This window comes from Geotrypetes seraphini, chromosome 2, assembly GCF_902459505.1.
Source record: "Geotrypetes seraphini chromosome 2, aGeoSer1.1, whole genome shotgun sequence".
In the NCBI taxonomy this organism is placed as follows: domain Eukaryota; kingdom Metazoa; phylum Chordata; class Amphibia; order Gymnophiona; family Dermophiidae; genus Geotrypetes; species Geotrypetes seraphini.
The window spans coordinates 360,538,074-360,555,014 of NC_047085.1; the positions used below are offsets into that span (position 1 = coordinate 360,538,074).

Below are 16,941 nucleotides of genomic sequence, written 5' to 3' on the forward strand. Positions count from 1 at the left end.
CCATAGTCTGTTATTGAGTAAAACATGGGGGAAGCCACTACTTACCCTGGATCAGTAGCATGGAATGTTGCTACTCCTTGGATTTTGGTCAGGTACTAGGGATTTGGATTGGCTACCGTGAGAGCGGGTTACTGGGCTTGATGGACCATTGGTCTGACCCAGAAAGGCTATTTTTGAATCCTACCTCCTCCTTACAGTTCTACAGGATTGTTTTTAAAAAAATAATAATTTATATTCCACATATCCTACAGTTCTATGCGGATTACAAATTATTCAGGTACTCAAGTATTTTTCCCTAACTGTCCCTCTCCAACTCTATCTAATGTACCTAGGGCAATGGGGTTTAAGTGACTTGCCCAGGATCACAAGGAGCAGTGTGGGATTTGAACCCACAACCTCAGGGTGCTGAGGCTGTAGCTCTAACCACTGCATCACATGTTCCCACAATCAGGCCTTTAGGCCCCTCCCTGCTGCATCCCACAATGCACTGGGAAGGGGCATGCCTGCCATTCAGATGAAGGCGGGCCTGCCAGCCGGCCAAAACATTTGGCAGGCAGGCCAACTACTAAAAATTTTTGTTTGGTTTGATTCTTGTTTAATTTTTTTTTTTACCCCTTTATTTTCATTTTTCTATTTTAATTGATTGCACTTATTTATTTTGTTATTTTTCATTTTATTCTTATGAAACATACTTTTTTATTGGATGCTGGTATTCCTTATAGTTTATTCCTATGCTTTCTCTGGGGGTTCTTCTTCTTTCCCTCCTTTTCCTAATTTATCTTTTACAAAAGCATTGTTTTCCTCCCAGCACTTAGGATTCAGTATAGGGCACCCGTTCTCAGAAGCTGCCCAAGCGGCTTTTGAGAATCGTACATGGGTGCCCTATACAGGATCACCCTAAGCCACATAACCACCACTCTAACCGGCGCCTATATTACAGGCACCGGTTAGAGAATCGCGTTACTGTTGAACAGATGGTGGCAAGGGGATCTCCCTGCTACGATCAGTTTAGTGGCTGCAGCCTGTCCCCCACCCTCCTCCGCGCAAACACTATAGCAGGAGGGATGCCCGGTCCTTCCTACCAGGACCCCTGAAGCTAGTTCCCCCCTCCTACTCCTGAATGTCCACAGCAGGAGTGCCCAAGTCCTCCTGCCGCCAACCCCATCCCTGTAATGACCATGGCAGGAGGGATGTCCAGTCCTTCCTGCTGGACCCCCCCCCCCCATAATGACTGCAGCAGGAGGGATGCACAGTCCCTGCTGCTGGACACCCCCCACGAAGGTAGACTGCCGACCCCCACCCCCGGCCTATGGGATGGGCCTTAGGCTCCTGGGCCAATCAGGCCCATAAGCCCTTCCATTGTACATCTCATAATGCATCTGGAAGGGGCAGGCCTGCCATTCAGATGAAGGTGGGCCTGCCGGCCGGAGAAAGCATTCAGCAGGCCGGCCAACTACTAAAGGTAGAGGGGGGGGGGGTTGGTGGGCTGGGGGGGTCCAGCTGGGCTAGATGGGAGGGAGGTTATGACTGGGCTTGGGAGTTCTGGCTGGGGGGTTGTTGGCCTACCTTTGCAGGTGGGGGTAGGTGGGCCCTCCTGGGCACGGTCATTACAGGGAGTGAGGGGGTGTCCAGCAGGAAGGACTGTGCATCCCTCCTGCTGCAGTCATTATGGGGGGGGGGTCCAGCAGGAAGGACTGGACATCCCTCCTGCCATGGTCATTACGGGGATGTGGGGCGGTGTCCCTTGCCAATCAGTTCAGCCGTCCAGCTAGACCCACTGAAACAAAACCACCTATGTAAATACCAGCAGACAGATCTTGGAATGATTTTGATGAGATAAAACTCAGACACAAAACAGATTCTCTTAAAATACTCCAAAGCATAATTCAGCCTTGACATCTATCCACCTTACCTGATCAAAGCTGCCACCCCAACAACCATAGGAAAAATAACCCATTGGCTCAACTATCACCTACAAACCAGCCATTAACCCAAATCAGGAGGAAAAATTACCTTGACAATCATTCCAAAGAACCCAAAAATCTGCCCTTCTGATGTGACCAATTATCGATCAGTAGTTTCTAGCCCTCTATTTATCAAAATGATGGAAAGATATGTCACAGAACAACTTGAATGCTACTTACGTTTCAATATCTTCCACCCTTCACAACCGGGATTCAGTAAAAATTACAGCACCAAGATGGTAGTCGCAGCACTAGTAACATATGTTAAAGAACTACTAAGCAAGGTTCACAACGCAATCATAATCCAATTTGACATAAGCAGTTCATATGACATTTGATCAAATGTCTGAGATCTTCAGTGATTTTGGATTCAGCGGCACAGTTCTCTCCTGGTTCCAATGCTTCTTAACCACTTTACACTATTCTGTACAGCTGGCACCCTCCCAGTGGACTCCCCTAAGGATTCCCCTCTTTCACTATCAGTATTCAACCTCCTATTGCAATCCTTGGTTGTCAACCTAGATTTTGCATGAATAAAACATATCACCTATCCAGACACCATAATGTTCATGTTATCTGTAATGGCTGCATTAGCCAACACCCTTACCACTGTCAAAAAATATGTCCACATCATAGAAAACTGAACCTCATATTAAATAAGAACAAAACCAAATTCCTTTGGCTAGGACCCTCACCTGACCCACACTACACTCCAATAGACAACACCGACTTTCCATTGGAACTACGTACAATCTCGAATCTTAGGAGTAGAAATTGATAACCACCTATCCATGAAGAGCCACATACAATCAATAATAAAACAATCTTTCCTTGTTATTAGAAAGCTAAGATCCATCAGAAAATACTTGAAAACAGAGGCTTTCTGCATTTTAGTGCAATTCCTAATCCTATCTTGACTAGACTACTATAATGTAACACTACTGTAGTTCTTTGCTCTAAAATGTTGCTATCATGTCTACAACTAGTTCAAAATGCAGCAGCAAGACTCATATTTGGACTATGGAAATCGGAACACCTACTATATGAAACTATCAAGTATCAAGTTTAAATTAGGCATTGCCTTTAAGATCCCCCAACTACCTAACAGTATTGGCCATCCTACTCTAGGGTGCCTTCAACAGATATTACACCAGAAATCTTTTCCACTTAAAATTCCCAGCATGCAACAATATAAAGTCTACCAGGCAAATTATATTATCCATCCATTATCAGTTAGCAAAATGCTGGAAGCAACTACCACTTACACTATGATCTTGTAACCACTTTCTTAGGTTCAGAAAACTTTTAAAATCATTTCTGTACCAAGTCAGGGAGCCAACTCTGAAGTAACTGAAATAGTAATTATAAAAGCCTGTTTCTAAACTGTCTAATGCAGTGTCTCTCAAACTTTTTTTTTAGCTATGGCACACTAAATGGAGCAAATGTTTTACATAGCACATTATAATTGCAAAACCAACAAAAAATTAAATTTGAAAGTTTTTTTTATTTCAAGTTCTTTAAGCTATGTATAGGTGATTATAACAACGGTAAAACTAAAGTAGATAGAATAGAATTGTTAATCAATATGATGGATGTGCTTGATTTTGAGTGCAAATTAACTCAAAACACTGCACGATAATCAACAAGCAAATATACATTTCATCATCCACCATCTGCAGTCATTCTCTTTTTTTTCAATTTCACTTCTGTCAGAGCTGCAAACCAAGTTCGCAAAGATAAGATCTAACCAATAACAAAGCCTTGATTGCTTTGTTGCTCAAGTTAGGATAACTACTGCATAACTAAAATTACTTGCTGTTAGTTTTCAAGGACCAATCACGTCAAAGAAGGATGCTTGTCTGGGTGGTTGTATTCTTTCGCACACAGACGCTCATGACATTGACAGACTCTTGCATAAACAACGTACATGTCATCTATTCTTGTCTATACTTATGAGGTGAATTTTTAAAAATAAGATAAAATTCTGGAATCTCTTTGGCACACCTGGAATCTCTTCAGGACACACCACTCTGCCATGGCACACAGTTTGAGAGACACTGGACTAATGCAACTTCTGGGACGTAACAATGAGCCAACGATGACCTACTTGAACTTGTAACTATGTATTTGTAACTATGACCTATCTGTATTAACAACTGTACTGATCTACCTGTACTAGGAACTCTATTGAATGTCCTTGTCAAACTGTCCCTTGTAACTTCCCGGGTAACTGATCCAACCTCTTGTAATGTAATCCGACCTTGAACTGAATAAGTAAAGGCAGAATAGAAAACCTGATTAAAATAATATAACAAACATAACATAACATTTTAATTTTCTTGGCCACCCTGACAGAACAGTGGGTGCTCTCAGCACATGTAGTTACTTCTATTGCAAAGGAGGAAGTACTTGCATTCTTTTTCTTTGAAAATGAACATCCAGTTCATGTACACGGGAGATGATTCTATAGCTGTGCACCTATAAATAGGCTTCAAGAGGGTACTTGGTAGAATCCTGTTCTATAAAGGAACATAGGCGCCTACTTTTCTTTATACAATAGTGGTATAGCAATGAAAATGTGCACTATAAATTAAGCATGATTACTTATGCCATCCATAGAGTGGTGCAAATGTGTGCACCTAAGTTCCAGTGGGATGCGTGTAATTTACTGTATTCTGTGAGGCCCACTCATGCTCTATTCAGAACTTGCCGCAATATGTACAGAATAACTATTTTCGTAGGTAAAATTTTTGATATTTATGTGCACACGTATGTGGGTACATACCATTATCCTAATAATTTATGCACATAATCAGCATAACGATTCTCAGTACTTCATAGAATTAACTTCTAAAAGCACCTCCACACATCAAAAATGCATGTACAATTTGAAATTCACCCTCCATCCTCAAAATGTTAGTGTGCATTATTAAAGCTGAACTATGTTGAAATGTTGCTTTGCTATTTTCTGTCTGCATCTGGATGTCACAAGATGAAGGACAGGTGGCCTGCATGTGCTAAGTGGCGAGAGAAGGAATAGCTCTCTCTGCTTCCTGGAATTTCAAAAGGAAGCAGCAAGGATACAGGCCTGACCCATCTCAAGAACATCCTCTTTTCTTCCAGAGCTGATCATTCTGCTTATACAAGAATAACTGCACTTCATTGGTCTGAGATGTAAAAGACAATACAATCTAGAAACATATGCACTGTATGTATTTATATTATTATCTCTGTCCTTTTCTATCCCCTTGTGCAGTGGGAGTGAAGTAGTGAGTCAGTTAAAGATGCAAAGTGACTTCAGCTCTGACTTCCCTGGCTTCTGTTAATTTGGTAGTTTTTGTATTATTAGGGTTATCAGATTTCCTCTTTAAAAAAGAGGACATGTGGCCCCACCTCATTCTGGTTGTTGTTAGGTGTCATTGACTCATGTTCAAGTCCTAGCAACTTGATGAATTACAGATCTAAAAAAACATTAAAAGTTTCCTGCTAGATCAGTAAGGTCCTCCAGCATCATCCCCATGGTTGTTTTCAATGTGTCCAGCCATCTGATTGCATGTCACCCTCTTCACTTGGTTCCTTCGATCTTCCCAAACATGATGTCCTTCTCCAATAATCTTTCTCTTCTGAAGGTGTGACCACAATAAGACAGTCAAAACTTTTATCATTTGGACTTCGAATGACATAGCCTGTTTGATTTCTTCCAGAATCGATTTGTTAGATCTTCTGGCAGGCATGCATAAAATCCTCTCCAGCACCAAAGCTCAAATGAGTCACTTTTTTCTGTCTTGTTTCCGTAGTATCCAGCTTTCACATCCATAATTGACTTTGTCGAGAGCCTTCATTGAAGAGCAACCAAGTGCTATTCTGCGGAGTATTTCTTCCCTGCTAGTTGCTTTGTTTATGAAATTGCCCAGGAGATTGGAATCCTATACAACTTCTATTCTATCACCTTAAAGTTCATAATCTTCATCATTTTCTGTGTTCATGTTCTTCATCTTGTTTGTGTTCAGTTCTGGTCTCATGTTATGACTTTCGGCTTTGACTTTTCTCAGTAGATACATCATGTCTTCTTAGCTGCTGGTGATGAGCGTTGAATCATCTGCATAGTGCAGGTTGTTTATATTTCGGCCACCGACTTTGAAACCAATGCTCTCTTCTTCCAAATTTGCTTTTCTGAAGATGGCTTTGCATACAGGTTGAAGAGGTAAGGTGACAAGATACATTCTTGCCTGACACCACATTTTATTGTAAACCAAACAGTGTTCTATATACAGAATGTCATTACATTTCTTATTTTATTTTATTATCTTTATCTTTTAAAATTAAATCATTTCTTACATTTAATTACTAAAATAATTATGTTGCTACAAATATAAAGTGCAAAGTGTAATTATGTGCAAAAACAAAACTGAACTAGGCTACGGCAGTAACCTCTAGAATGAATTCTGGTTCTAACTCTTTGAGAATGTAAACATTTTTCTTCAATTAACCATGATTTCAGTAATTTGTTAATTTATATAGTTCATATTGTTCATAGTTACGAATAGTTCATCAGTTGATCTTTTGTATATTTAATCCAAATGTGTGATTCATAAATTCAATCCGGGGAAAATTATAATATAAGTGTCACTGTGATTAAATAGAATAAATTGAAGTTGCAACCACCAATCAAAACGTTGCTTTACTTTATCTGGAGATGATTGCAGCTGTCCAAATAATCTAGGGTGCCTTAGCTGAAAGCCCTACAGAGACCCCGTTTCGTGTCCTTCCTCAGGGGCAAGCTCAGAAGTTCAACCCGCTGCCATCAAAAAACCGCCATCTCCAAAGTGCCATGAGGTCATATAATATCAATCCATTGGCATTTTTAAGCATCCCCCAATTGAGCATTGAATTTCGGCCGCAATCTCTTCCATCCTGATTCGTTAATCTGGTTTTCCCATGTACATGTTCCGATTCAATTTTCTAATGAATATCCTTTAGATATTCTTTTTCTTGATGAAATTGACATTGAAACACTTGGGGCTCCTTTTATGAAGGTGCGCTAAGGGGCTCATAATCGAAAGAGAAAAACGTCCAAAAACCGGCCTAAGTCGGCACTTGGACGAACATTTCTCAAAAATGTCCAAGTGCCGATAATAAAACTGGGTTTGGGACGTATTTCTAAACGACCTAGGCCTTCATAGTGCCGCTCAACGTCCAAAACTAAACGGGGCATTTCGGGAGGTGTGTCGAGGGCGGGAGTTGGGAGGAACGTGGACCGGCTTAGACTTAGTCGAACAGCATGTATAAACGAAAGTTTAACAACAGAGCCTAGACTCACCAGATAAGCACTTCAAACACATAACACAGACCCCCACACACTACCCCAGTGATCACCAACCCCCCCACCCCCATAAAAATTATATTCACAACTTTAAATTTCAGCCTCCAGACCATCATCACCTGGCTGCCTGGCATAGGAAAGCTTAGTCATCCAGCCCAGAGGCAGCTTAAGTCATCTTGGGGGTGGGTTAGGGACCCATAGAGAAGAGGAACAATGCCTATAAGCCCCTGTAATCACTGCATTGATAATTAAACATGTGCACTGCCCTATACACCCCCAAAACCCTTTTTGACTGGCATATAATTGGCTCATGTAGCCATAAGGGCTATTTGGGTGGTAGATAAGTGGGTCTAGGGGATTCTGGAGGTGGTTTGGGGGGCTCACCATCACCTATAAGGGAGCTGTTGTGAGAAGAAGCCATGGCACCCTTTTTGTGAAGTTCACAGCAGTGCCCTGTAAGGTACCCCACTATTTAGATGCCATGTCTGGGTGTTCAGTCCATCATTTTGCAAACTCCTCCCACGTCCAACAGGGCTTGTTCTAGGCATTTTGGACTTGGATGAAAAGTTGGATGGAAATGTGGTATAAAGATGGACGATTTAGTGGCTTGGACGATCGGTTCGGCAGAACGTATAATTAGACGATTTTCAAAAGTAAAAAAAAGTTGGATGTCTCTTTTGAAAATGTGTCTTAGGCTCTTTTTATCTTTGGACGACTTGCGAGATGGATGTAAACGGACTTAGACGTCCCTTTCGATTATGTCCTTCTAAGCATTAAAGCGCACGTACCAGACTAGCACGCGCTATCCAAAAATCTACCGCCTGCTCAAAAGGAGGTGCTAGCGGCTAGTACACACGGCAATTTAGCGCATGCTATTCCACGCGTTAAGGCCCTAACGCGCCTTTGTAAAAGGAGCCCTTGGTTCATTTCTGATACTTTTTCTCTTTCACCAGAAAGTTTTGCTTGTCTCATTTGTTCTGCTACTTTTCTAGTTACTTCTAATATCCAAGGCAATTTCTTGGCTTTCTTTCTCTTCTGGAGTGTTTTTTTTAGCTTCATCACTAACTTCTATTTTGATATCATTCCATAACACTTTGTGCTCTCTGTTTCTTATATCAAGATAGGCAAATGTTGCATTATCATATGACACTGTGTTATTTGGTACTTCCACGAGAGCCAAGAGTCAAATCTCTTCTAATAATAATAAACTATTACTCATCATAACAGGGGATGACATACAGCAAATTATGAAAAATTGGAAAAATTGGGATTGGCTGAATTATAACTTTTGGTGGAATTCGTTATGCCAAATCTTTAAAATGGAATGGGTAATAGCCATACAGCAGGGGCATTTTAAGAAATTTAGGGATATTTGAGAGCCACTAACAAAATATTGTACAGAATGAATATTACTTTTTTCCCTTTGTTCATACACTTCCAGGGTGGGGGGGGAGAGGGGAAATATTGTCTGAATTATTATACTTAAGAACAATTGTGGGGTATAAGGGAGGGGGATATTTGTTGTGAGTTAGAATTTGATGGTATATTAAGTGATGTTAAAGTATATAATGATTGTATCTTATGTTACATTTGTTGAAAGTTTTAAAAACGAATAAAGATTAAAAAAAAGATAGGCAAATGTATTTTATCCAATAGTCTGATGGAATATTTTCTATGTCTATTTTGGGAGGTCTCTAGCTGAGTTTCACTCAGGTTTAGATCGTAAATACTTGTGAAGCATTACTTTGATCTTACATGTCAAAAGCTCATGGTCACTTTCACAGTCAGCTCCTGGTTTAGTCCTTGCAGTCAAAACTGCAGATTTCTATCTCTGTCCTATGCAGATGTAGTCAATTTGATTTTGATACATGCCATTTGGAGAGGTCCATGTGTACTGGCAACATTTGCAGTGTTGAAGATGTGTATTCATGATTGACAGTTGGTTCAGTTTGCAAAACTGTTCTAAGTTATCACTAGCTTCATTTCTTTCTCCTATGCCATGCTTTCCAGTCACTGCATCTTCAGGTATGCTTCCTACTTTTGTATTGAAGTCCCCTACAATGATCAGTAGATCTTGTTTTGGCATTTGATCTATTTCATTTTGAAATTGTTCATAAAACAATTCTACATCCTCATCTTTCGCATCTGTCGGAGCTTGTACTTTACATTGATTGGCTTTCCCTGTAGACGGAGTGACATGATAATATTGTACCTTAGTACCATCTTTGAAAGTTTATTGTTGAGGATGAATGCCACACCATTTTTCTTGTGTGTTTCATGACCAGAGTAGCAGATCCAATGCTTGTTTGATTGAAAATGGCTCTGCCCTGTCCATTTGAGTTCACTGATCCCTATCAAATCAATTTTGTTTTTTTCAATTTGATCTTTAACATTTTCCTTGAATCATGCTTCGTAAGTTCCATGTTCCTATGTTGAGAATATCTTTACAATTTCTGATCTCACTTTTCTATCCAGCAACATCAATGTCAGGATGTCCTGGCGGCTTTGATCTGTCAGCTTTACAAACAATGAGCATATTCTGGGTAATGATCAGCTCTTCCCTAGTAATATGAAACATAGAAACATAGAAGATGACGGCAGAAAAGGGCTATAGCCCATCTAGTCTGCCCACTTTAACAACCCCACCCCCTGAATTTACCCCCCTAGAGATACCACGTGTGTATCCCCTCTACATTTTATTACCTCCCTAGAGATCCCACATGTGTATCCCATTTCCTTTTAAAATCCGGCACGCTGCTGGCCTGAATCACCTGAAGCGGAAGTTCATTCCAACGATCGACCACTCTTTCGGTGAAGAAGAACTTCCTGGTGTCACCATGAAATTTCCCACCCCTGATTTTCAGCGGATGTCCTCTTGTGGCCGAGGGACCTTTAAAAAAGAAGATATCATCCTCCACCTCAATACGGCCGGTGATATATTTAAACGTCTCTATCATGTCTCCTCTCTCTCTACGTTCTTCGAGTGAGTATAGCTGCAATTTATTCAGCCTTCCCTCATACGGGAGGTCTTTGAGTCCCGAGACCATCCTGGTGGCCATTCTCTGAACCGACTCAACTCTCAGTACATCTTTTTGGTAATGTGGCCTCCAGAATTGTACACAATATTCCAGATGAGGCCTCACCAAGGATCTGTACAACGGCATAATAACTTCGCGCTTCCGGCTGATAAAGCTTCTTCGGATACAACCAATCATTTGTCTTGCCTTTGAAGAAGCCTTCTCCACTTGATTGGCAGTCTTCATGTCTTCGCTAATGATCACCCCCAAATCACGTTCCGCCTTGGTCCTAACTAAGGTTTTACCATTAAGTGTATAAGTTTTGCATGGATTCCTGCTGCCGAGGTGCATGACCTTACATTTTCTAGCGTTAAAGTTTAGCTGCCAAGTTGAGGACCAGTGTTCCAATAGAAGTAGGTCCTGCGTCATACTATCTGGTAAAGTGTTCTCACTTACAATGTTGCATAGTTTGGCGTCATCGGCAAATAATGTGATTTTACCCTGAAGCCCCTGAGTCAGATCTCCCACAAATATGTTGAAAAGAATCGGGCCCAAGACCGAGCCCTGCGGCACTCCACTGATCACCTCTGACATTTTGGAAGGGGCACCTTCTGATCCCTCCTGCCTCTGTTTTTGGATCATGTAAAAGGTTCTGCTGATTTTCAAAGCTTATTGGCTCTTATGCTCCCAGAATGATTTTTTGCCTATTTTGAGGCCACATGCCATCGAGCATTTTACTTTACAGGCCTATCTGCCTGGAATGCGCTTCCCCTCTCAATTCATAATATCCCCTCTCATACAGGCTGTTCATACAAGCCTTCCCACCCATTTAGCATAAATTATATAAACACTCTCACCATAGCCAGACCACTCATGCAGATTCATCTTCCACAAAATTGTGCTCCTAACTCTTGTCTATCACTCCATTTTATGTGCTGAACAAATGATATTATGACGTTCTGTTCATATTGGGTAGCAGTAGCATAGTAAGGGGGGGGGGGGGGGGGGGCGGGAGGACAGACTGACCCAGGTGCCATTTTGGTGGAGGTGCCAGAACATCTGGCTTGTGGGGCCAGGAAGTGATGTCAGAGGGAAAGCCAACACCAGCATGAGCAGCAGGCCAGAGAAGCTGCTCGCATTGGCATAGATGTATAGAGGTACGGGAAGAGGAAGGGAAGGTGTGAATGTGGCAAGGGGGCAGAGAGAAGGGCGTGGGGGAAGCACCACTGTCCCGGGCACCTCCTACCCCTCGCTACATCACTTTTGGGTAGAATTCCTTTTTAGACTGTCTTCCAAATCTTTCGTCTTCTATTCCACTTTTACATGCTGAATGAGTGATATGCTACTTTCCTATCAACATAGTGGCATTCATTCCCTACGCTACTTTTCTATCAGCAAATTATTCCTTTAACAGCGGGATCTGGATAGGCCCTGCTGTCTGCCTAAATACTCAAACCCTACTCTTCCCTCATAACCCAACTCCCTTTAGTTTTACCAAAAACCACACAACAGTCTCCTGGTTGGTATAACTAGCCGCAGCTCAGTTTATTAACCATAAACATAAACATATCAACTTCATTATATTCTTAACATCATATAATAGCTCCTCCCGAGCTACCCAATAACTTTGATTTATTCCCTCAACCCTGCCACCACAGCAAGGGTCAGAGGGGTGGCATGTCCCTCAGGCCCCATTTTCTGGATCACCTGACCCACCGGGCACAGTTCCCCGCCGTCCCAACGCTCATCACCCGATAAGCCCCATGACCCAGTAGCTTGGGAGATCCGCCACCCGAGCTACTAAATTTTTGCACCACCACAACAGGTGGGCGGGTGGGAAAAGCCGCCCTGTAGGACCTCAGAAGGAGCCGAGTCCTCCAGGGTCTAGCCTTTAAAACCTCGTCCCCGCACCCATCCACCAATCAATTTAAAATTTTTACACTGATGGATCCCTCGCCCAATCACAACCTGCTTACTACCCTTCCTCTGCTAATACCCCCGACCCCTAGCCGATGGGCGACACGAGGGCTCTCCCAGCCCCGTGTTACATTCCGCCCATCGACACAGGGGTCTCGGGCTCCCATTTGTACTCTGAAGAATCTCTTCTTAGACTGTAAACTGCTTCGACTTGTCCAGTACAGAATTTGCAGTATAGCAAAATGTAAATAAATAATAATTTTCTATGAGGCCCACCCATGCTCTCTTCTCAGACCCTGCCTATGTACGCGCCTACCTTTAAAATAGCACTATGTAAGATATGTGCATATATACAGAATAACAGGTAGAATTTTGGCATTTATGTACAAACATGCACATATAAAGGTATGTAGGTACATAATATTATTCTAATAAGTTGTGCATATATAATCAGCATAACTATTAGCATGCACTTTATAGAATTATCCTCTAAAAGCAGCTCCACACATCAGAAATGCACATGCATTATTCATAATTTGGTTGGCTTTGCATGTTCTATTACGCAGATAAACTCCCAGGACACAAAATACTCCTATTTACTGAAACAAGGCCAATCCCAATCATTCTGATGTTAAATCTGATCTTTTAACACTTAATAGGAATTATGTCCTACCAGATCACATGCTGTTATAATGTGTAAAAATACTCTTCCATGGGCATATCTGTCCCTTTGATATCATAAGTTTTTACCTGGATTTAGCTACAATATTGGATCTACTTTAGCCTTACTGTGAAATTATTGCAAGCCCTGGGGAACATTTTTGGTGCGAAGATCATGTTGCAGGCGTCCAGAGAGAGGAATAACCAAATTCACCATCCAGGGTGAAGGTATGATGCCCTCATTTGCACTTTTTTTTGCTGGTCACAGGCAGGTGCAATTTCATGTACAACATAATTAAGAAGGACTTTCACCAATGGGATTTCCAGCTCCTGCCATGGGTTAAATATCATCACAATGAAAAAAAATACTTTTATGTTTTACAAAGCGGTGTTAGTGAATGCAGCATAGCAAATGTGCCGACACCCATTCAATCCCTATGAGCATTGGAGTATTTACCATGTAGCCCAGTGGTCTCAAACTCACGGCCCAGAAGCCACATGCGGCCCGCCAGGTACTATTTTGAAGCTCTTGGTATGTTTGCCATAATCACAAAAGTAAAATAAAACAGTTTCTTGATTATATGTCTCTTTAGCTATAGATTACAATATTATTATTATTAAGACTTAGCCAAAAGTAAAGCTTTATAAACTATAAAGAGTTTTACCTCATGCAAAATTGTCATTTCTTTAATAAGACATTAACTATTTTTTCTGAGGCCCTCCAAGTATCTACAAATCCAAAAGGTGGCCCTGCAAAGGGTTTGAGTTTGAGACCACTGATGTAGACCTATGCTATTGGGCTTGTCAATCTTTTTGTAGCCATGACCATTTAATAGTGGCCAAATAAATGTGTATGACCCCCAACACATACACACCAGAGATGCAGAATAATGATTCACCTATAGAGAGCCCGCCCAAGTTGTGACCCCAAAAGTGCATATTATGACCCCTTTGGGGTCCCTACCCACAGTTTGGAATGTTTGATTTTGACTTTACTTCACACAGGTTCCAGCTTCCCAGCAGTCTTCAAATTGCCCACCAGTGTTTAAGAATGAATGACAGAGAGTGGCCAGTGCAGCTTCTGCATTTGTTGGGGAGACTGGACGGATCGTGTGGGTCTATAAGTACCATCGTTTACTGTATTACTGTGATTTAGGGGATGTAAAATAAACCAAGCTGACCTGAGTTTTATTTCAAATACCATTCTGAGGGTCATGTGCCATGATGACACAGAACAACAAAGCTCGAAGATCCTGCAAAGACCCTGTACTATATTATATTAAAGGGACGGTGTTCGTTGACAGGACTGTCCTTGCTAGCGCATGTCTCGGTGCTCCTTCAGCTTACACCTGCAGCGTTTCGGGCAAGCAGCGCCCCCCCCCCCCCCCTCCCGAAATGACTCCGATGGGCGATGCCGCCTGGGATCTTCGGAGACGCCCCTGGAGTGTCCCGGCGGCCGGGCGCATAAGATTAAGGGGGCGGGGGGGGGGAGGGAGAGAGAGAGGAAAGAGAGCGGGAGAGTTGCCTCAGCATCCTGAGCGCGGGACACAGCGGAGATGCTGCACTGGAATGAGGAAGTGGAGCGCAGAGGGGAGGCGGGACCCAGAGCCCTGCTCCAGCCCGGAGCAGCAGCGGCGCTCGCAGCAGGGAGGGCGCCAGCGGCGGCGCATGGAGCAGAGCAGTGGCAGAGCGCCGCGCAGCCAGCCCCGGGGAGAGCAGGTACTGACAGGCAGGCGCACGTGCGCTCCTCGCCCGCGCTTTCACGGGGATGGGGCACCTGTGGGAGCAGTAGAAAGTTGAAGCGGTGGGGGGGGGGGGACGACTATTCGATCCCTTGTCGCTGTCGGGAACACCTGATACAAATGAGGGTTTTTTTAATACGTGTCAGAGAACTAGGTGCATACGCCTATTCAATTTTATATTCCCTGTTTTCCTTGAACCTTTTGCTTGGGCAGACGTTGAAATGGGTTATGAATAGGCTTGACCGGTCAATAGAAGAAAAAAAAAAAAAAAGTACACTAGAGCTGTTAAAACTATAGTAAAATGAGGGAAAGCAGTCTGGTAAGATGTAAGAAATAGGGAACAAGCAAGGGAGAGCTGAGCAGTTTCAGGAAGTCGTTGTGAAAGAAAACTGGAAATATTACAGAGGCTTAGCAAACTTGTTTTTCCTATTACAGCCCCCCCACCCCCCACTCTGTTGCAGCCTTCTGGCTAGGAAATAAGGACTTTGAAAATATCCGGAAAGAAAAAATGCAAAGTTTTTAGCCCGTTACTTCCCTAAAGTTTGAGTTAGGGCACGGTAACACTTTTGTGTGGTTTTTTTTTTTTTTAAATAATTCGAAGTTGTTCTCTATCTTCTTAATGAAGGAAAAGGTGGGATCAGAGGATTTTTTTTACCTTCCCCCCCCCCCCCCCCCGTCCTCCTGAAGTAAAAAAAAAAAAAGAATTGGCGCAACGATAGGAAAGGTTCTTGTAAAGGTTGCAGAAAAGAAAGAGCGAGGCTTCCTCCCCTCCCCCCTTCCTAGTGCTATGCAGGTGCTGCCGCTCTTCCCTGCAGGCTGCTGTCAGTTGGAACATTTGCACTTTCAGAGGCAGACCACGAAGGGGCCGTTTCCGCGAAATGCTGCTTTCGGGTTTTACCTCGCCTTTTTTTTTTTTTTTTTTTCTTCTTCCTTCGCAAGCGTAGTACCAGCAACAGATCCCTGGCAAGATGTCAATCTCTCGTGATGTTTTTCGTTTTCAGGGGAATGACTGGTCTCAGGAATTGTGCTGTTTCTTTCTTTTTTTTTTTTTTTTTTTTTGCCTCTGAGCGGTTGAGGCGCTCTTAGTTTCGGAAAAGAGGCGACTGACCTCAAACACTTTTGCAAAAGCGTCAGGTTAGCTGCGTTGGAAAAGTGACTAATGCTGGTTGCCCACGTTGCTTCTCCGCCTGCTTCAAGCCCTCTGCCCTTCTTTGCCAAAGTGGTGCGCATGGGTGAGTGACCCCCCCGACCACTGGTCAAACTTTGCAGAAGTTCTTGAGGGCACTGCTGTGTGTTTCTGATTGCACGTATAGTTTTAATGAGACATTTAATTCCCTCAGTTTGGTCAGCATCCTACATCACCCTATTTTACAGGTTTTCAAAGACCAAGAGAACATGTGGCTCAGTCTTAGAACATAAAGAGTTGCCATACTGGGACAGGCCGCAGGTCCATCAAGCTCAGTATCCTGTTTCAATGGGAAGGGGGTAAAACGCGGACCTGACAGACCTCTCAGATCTAAAACCGCACGTCCTTAAAAATCTGAGGTCCGTGCCACTTGTAGTTAGTTTCTGGCTCTGACAGACCTCGATGACAATTTAGCGCTGACGGATCCGTCTCAGCATAGGGAGGGAAAAGTATTAGGATCCGTCAGCGCTAAAATGTCATCGAGGTCTGTCAGAGCCAGAGACTAAAACCATTCCCCTTAATGAACTTTTGCAGAAAATCTCTCCTGCAAAAGATACCAGTGGCGGGGACCCGGCTCAACCAGCAAAGTAGCCGCACCACTTTTAGTCTCTGGCTCTGACAGATCTCATGACATTTTAGCGCTGACGGATCCTAATACTTTTCCCTCCCTATGCTGAGACGGATCCGTCAGCGCTAAATTGTCATCAAGGTCTGTCAGAGCCAGAAACTAACTACAAGTGGCATGGACCTCAGATTTTTAAGGAGGTCCGTCAGGTCTGCGTTTTACCCCTTCCCTGTTTCAGTCAATGGCCAACCCACCTCACAAGATCTTAACTCAAAAGTCATAGGACCAGGGAAAAGACACGGGTCCCCATAAGCACAACAACCCTTAGAAATCTTTTCTGGGGGTAATTTTATAAAGTATTTCCTGCATCCAAAGTTTGTGAGAAATAGCTATAATAAAACTGTGTGGAGGCATATACACATGTAGGCACAACAGGGGCAAAATTGCATTGTATACGTGTACATTATAAAGTACAGTATGCACCTGTATGCGGAAGGCACAAGCCAAAGTTTATATCTGCCTCAGAGGAGGTGTGAAAAGCATTTGTGCTCTACTGGGGCTCTCTTT

At 42.8% G+C, this 16,941-nt stretch overlaps 1 protein-coding gene across 13 annotated transcripts in view; it reads left to right on the forward strand.

Moving 5' to 3' along the window:
- The first annotated feature begins 14,390 nt into the window (after window positions 1-14,390).
- The window catches only part of IKZF1 (IKAROS family zinc finger 1), a 245,193-nt gene continuing 242,642 nt past the window's right edge, over window positions 14,391-16,941 (forward strand). For 12 of the 13 annotated variants that reach the window (XM_033930481.1, XM_033930483.1, XM_033930482.1 and 9 more), the window contains exon 1: window positions 14,391-14,600. In XM_033930481.1, coding sequence (XP_033786372.1) covers window positions 14,438-14,600 — 163 coding nt within the window. In that variant the 5' untranslated portion in view covers window positions 14,391-14,437. Of the gene's footprint in view, window positions 14,601-15,776; window positions 15,856-16,941 lie in introns of those variants that run through there. The other variant, XM_033930487.1, reaches the window with a different exon arrangement.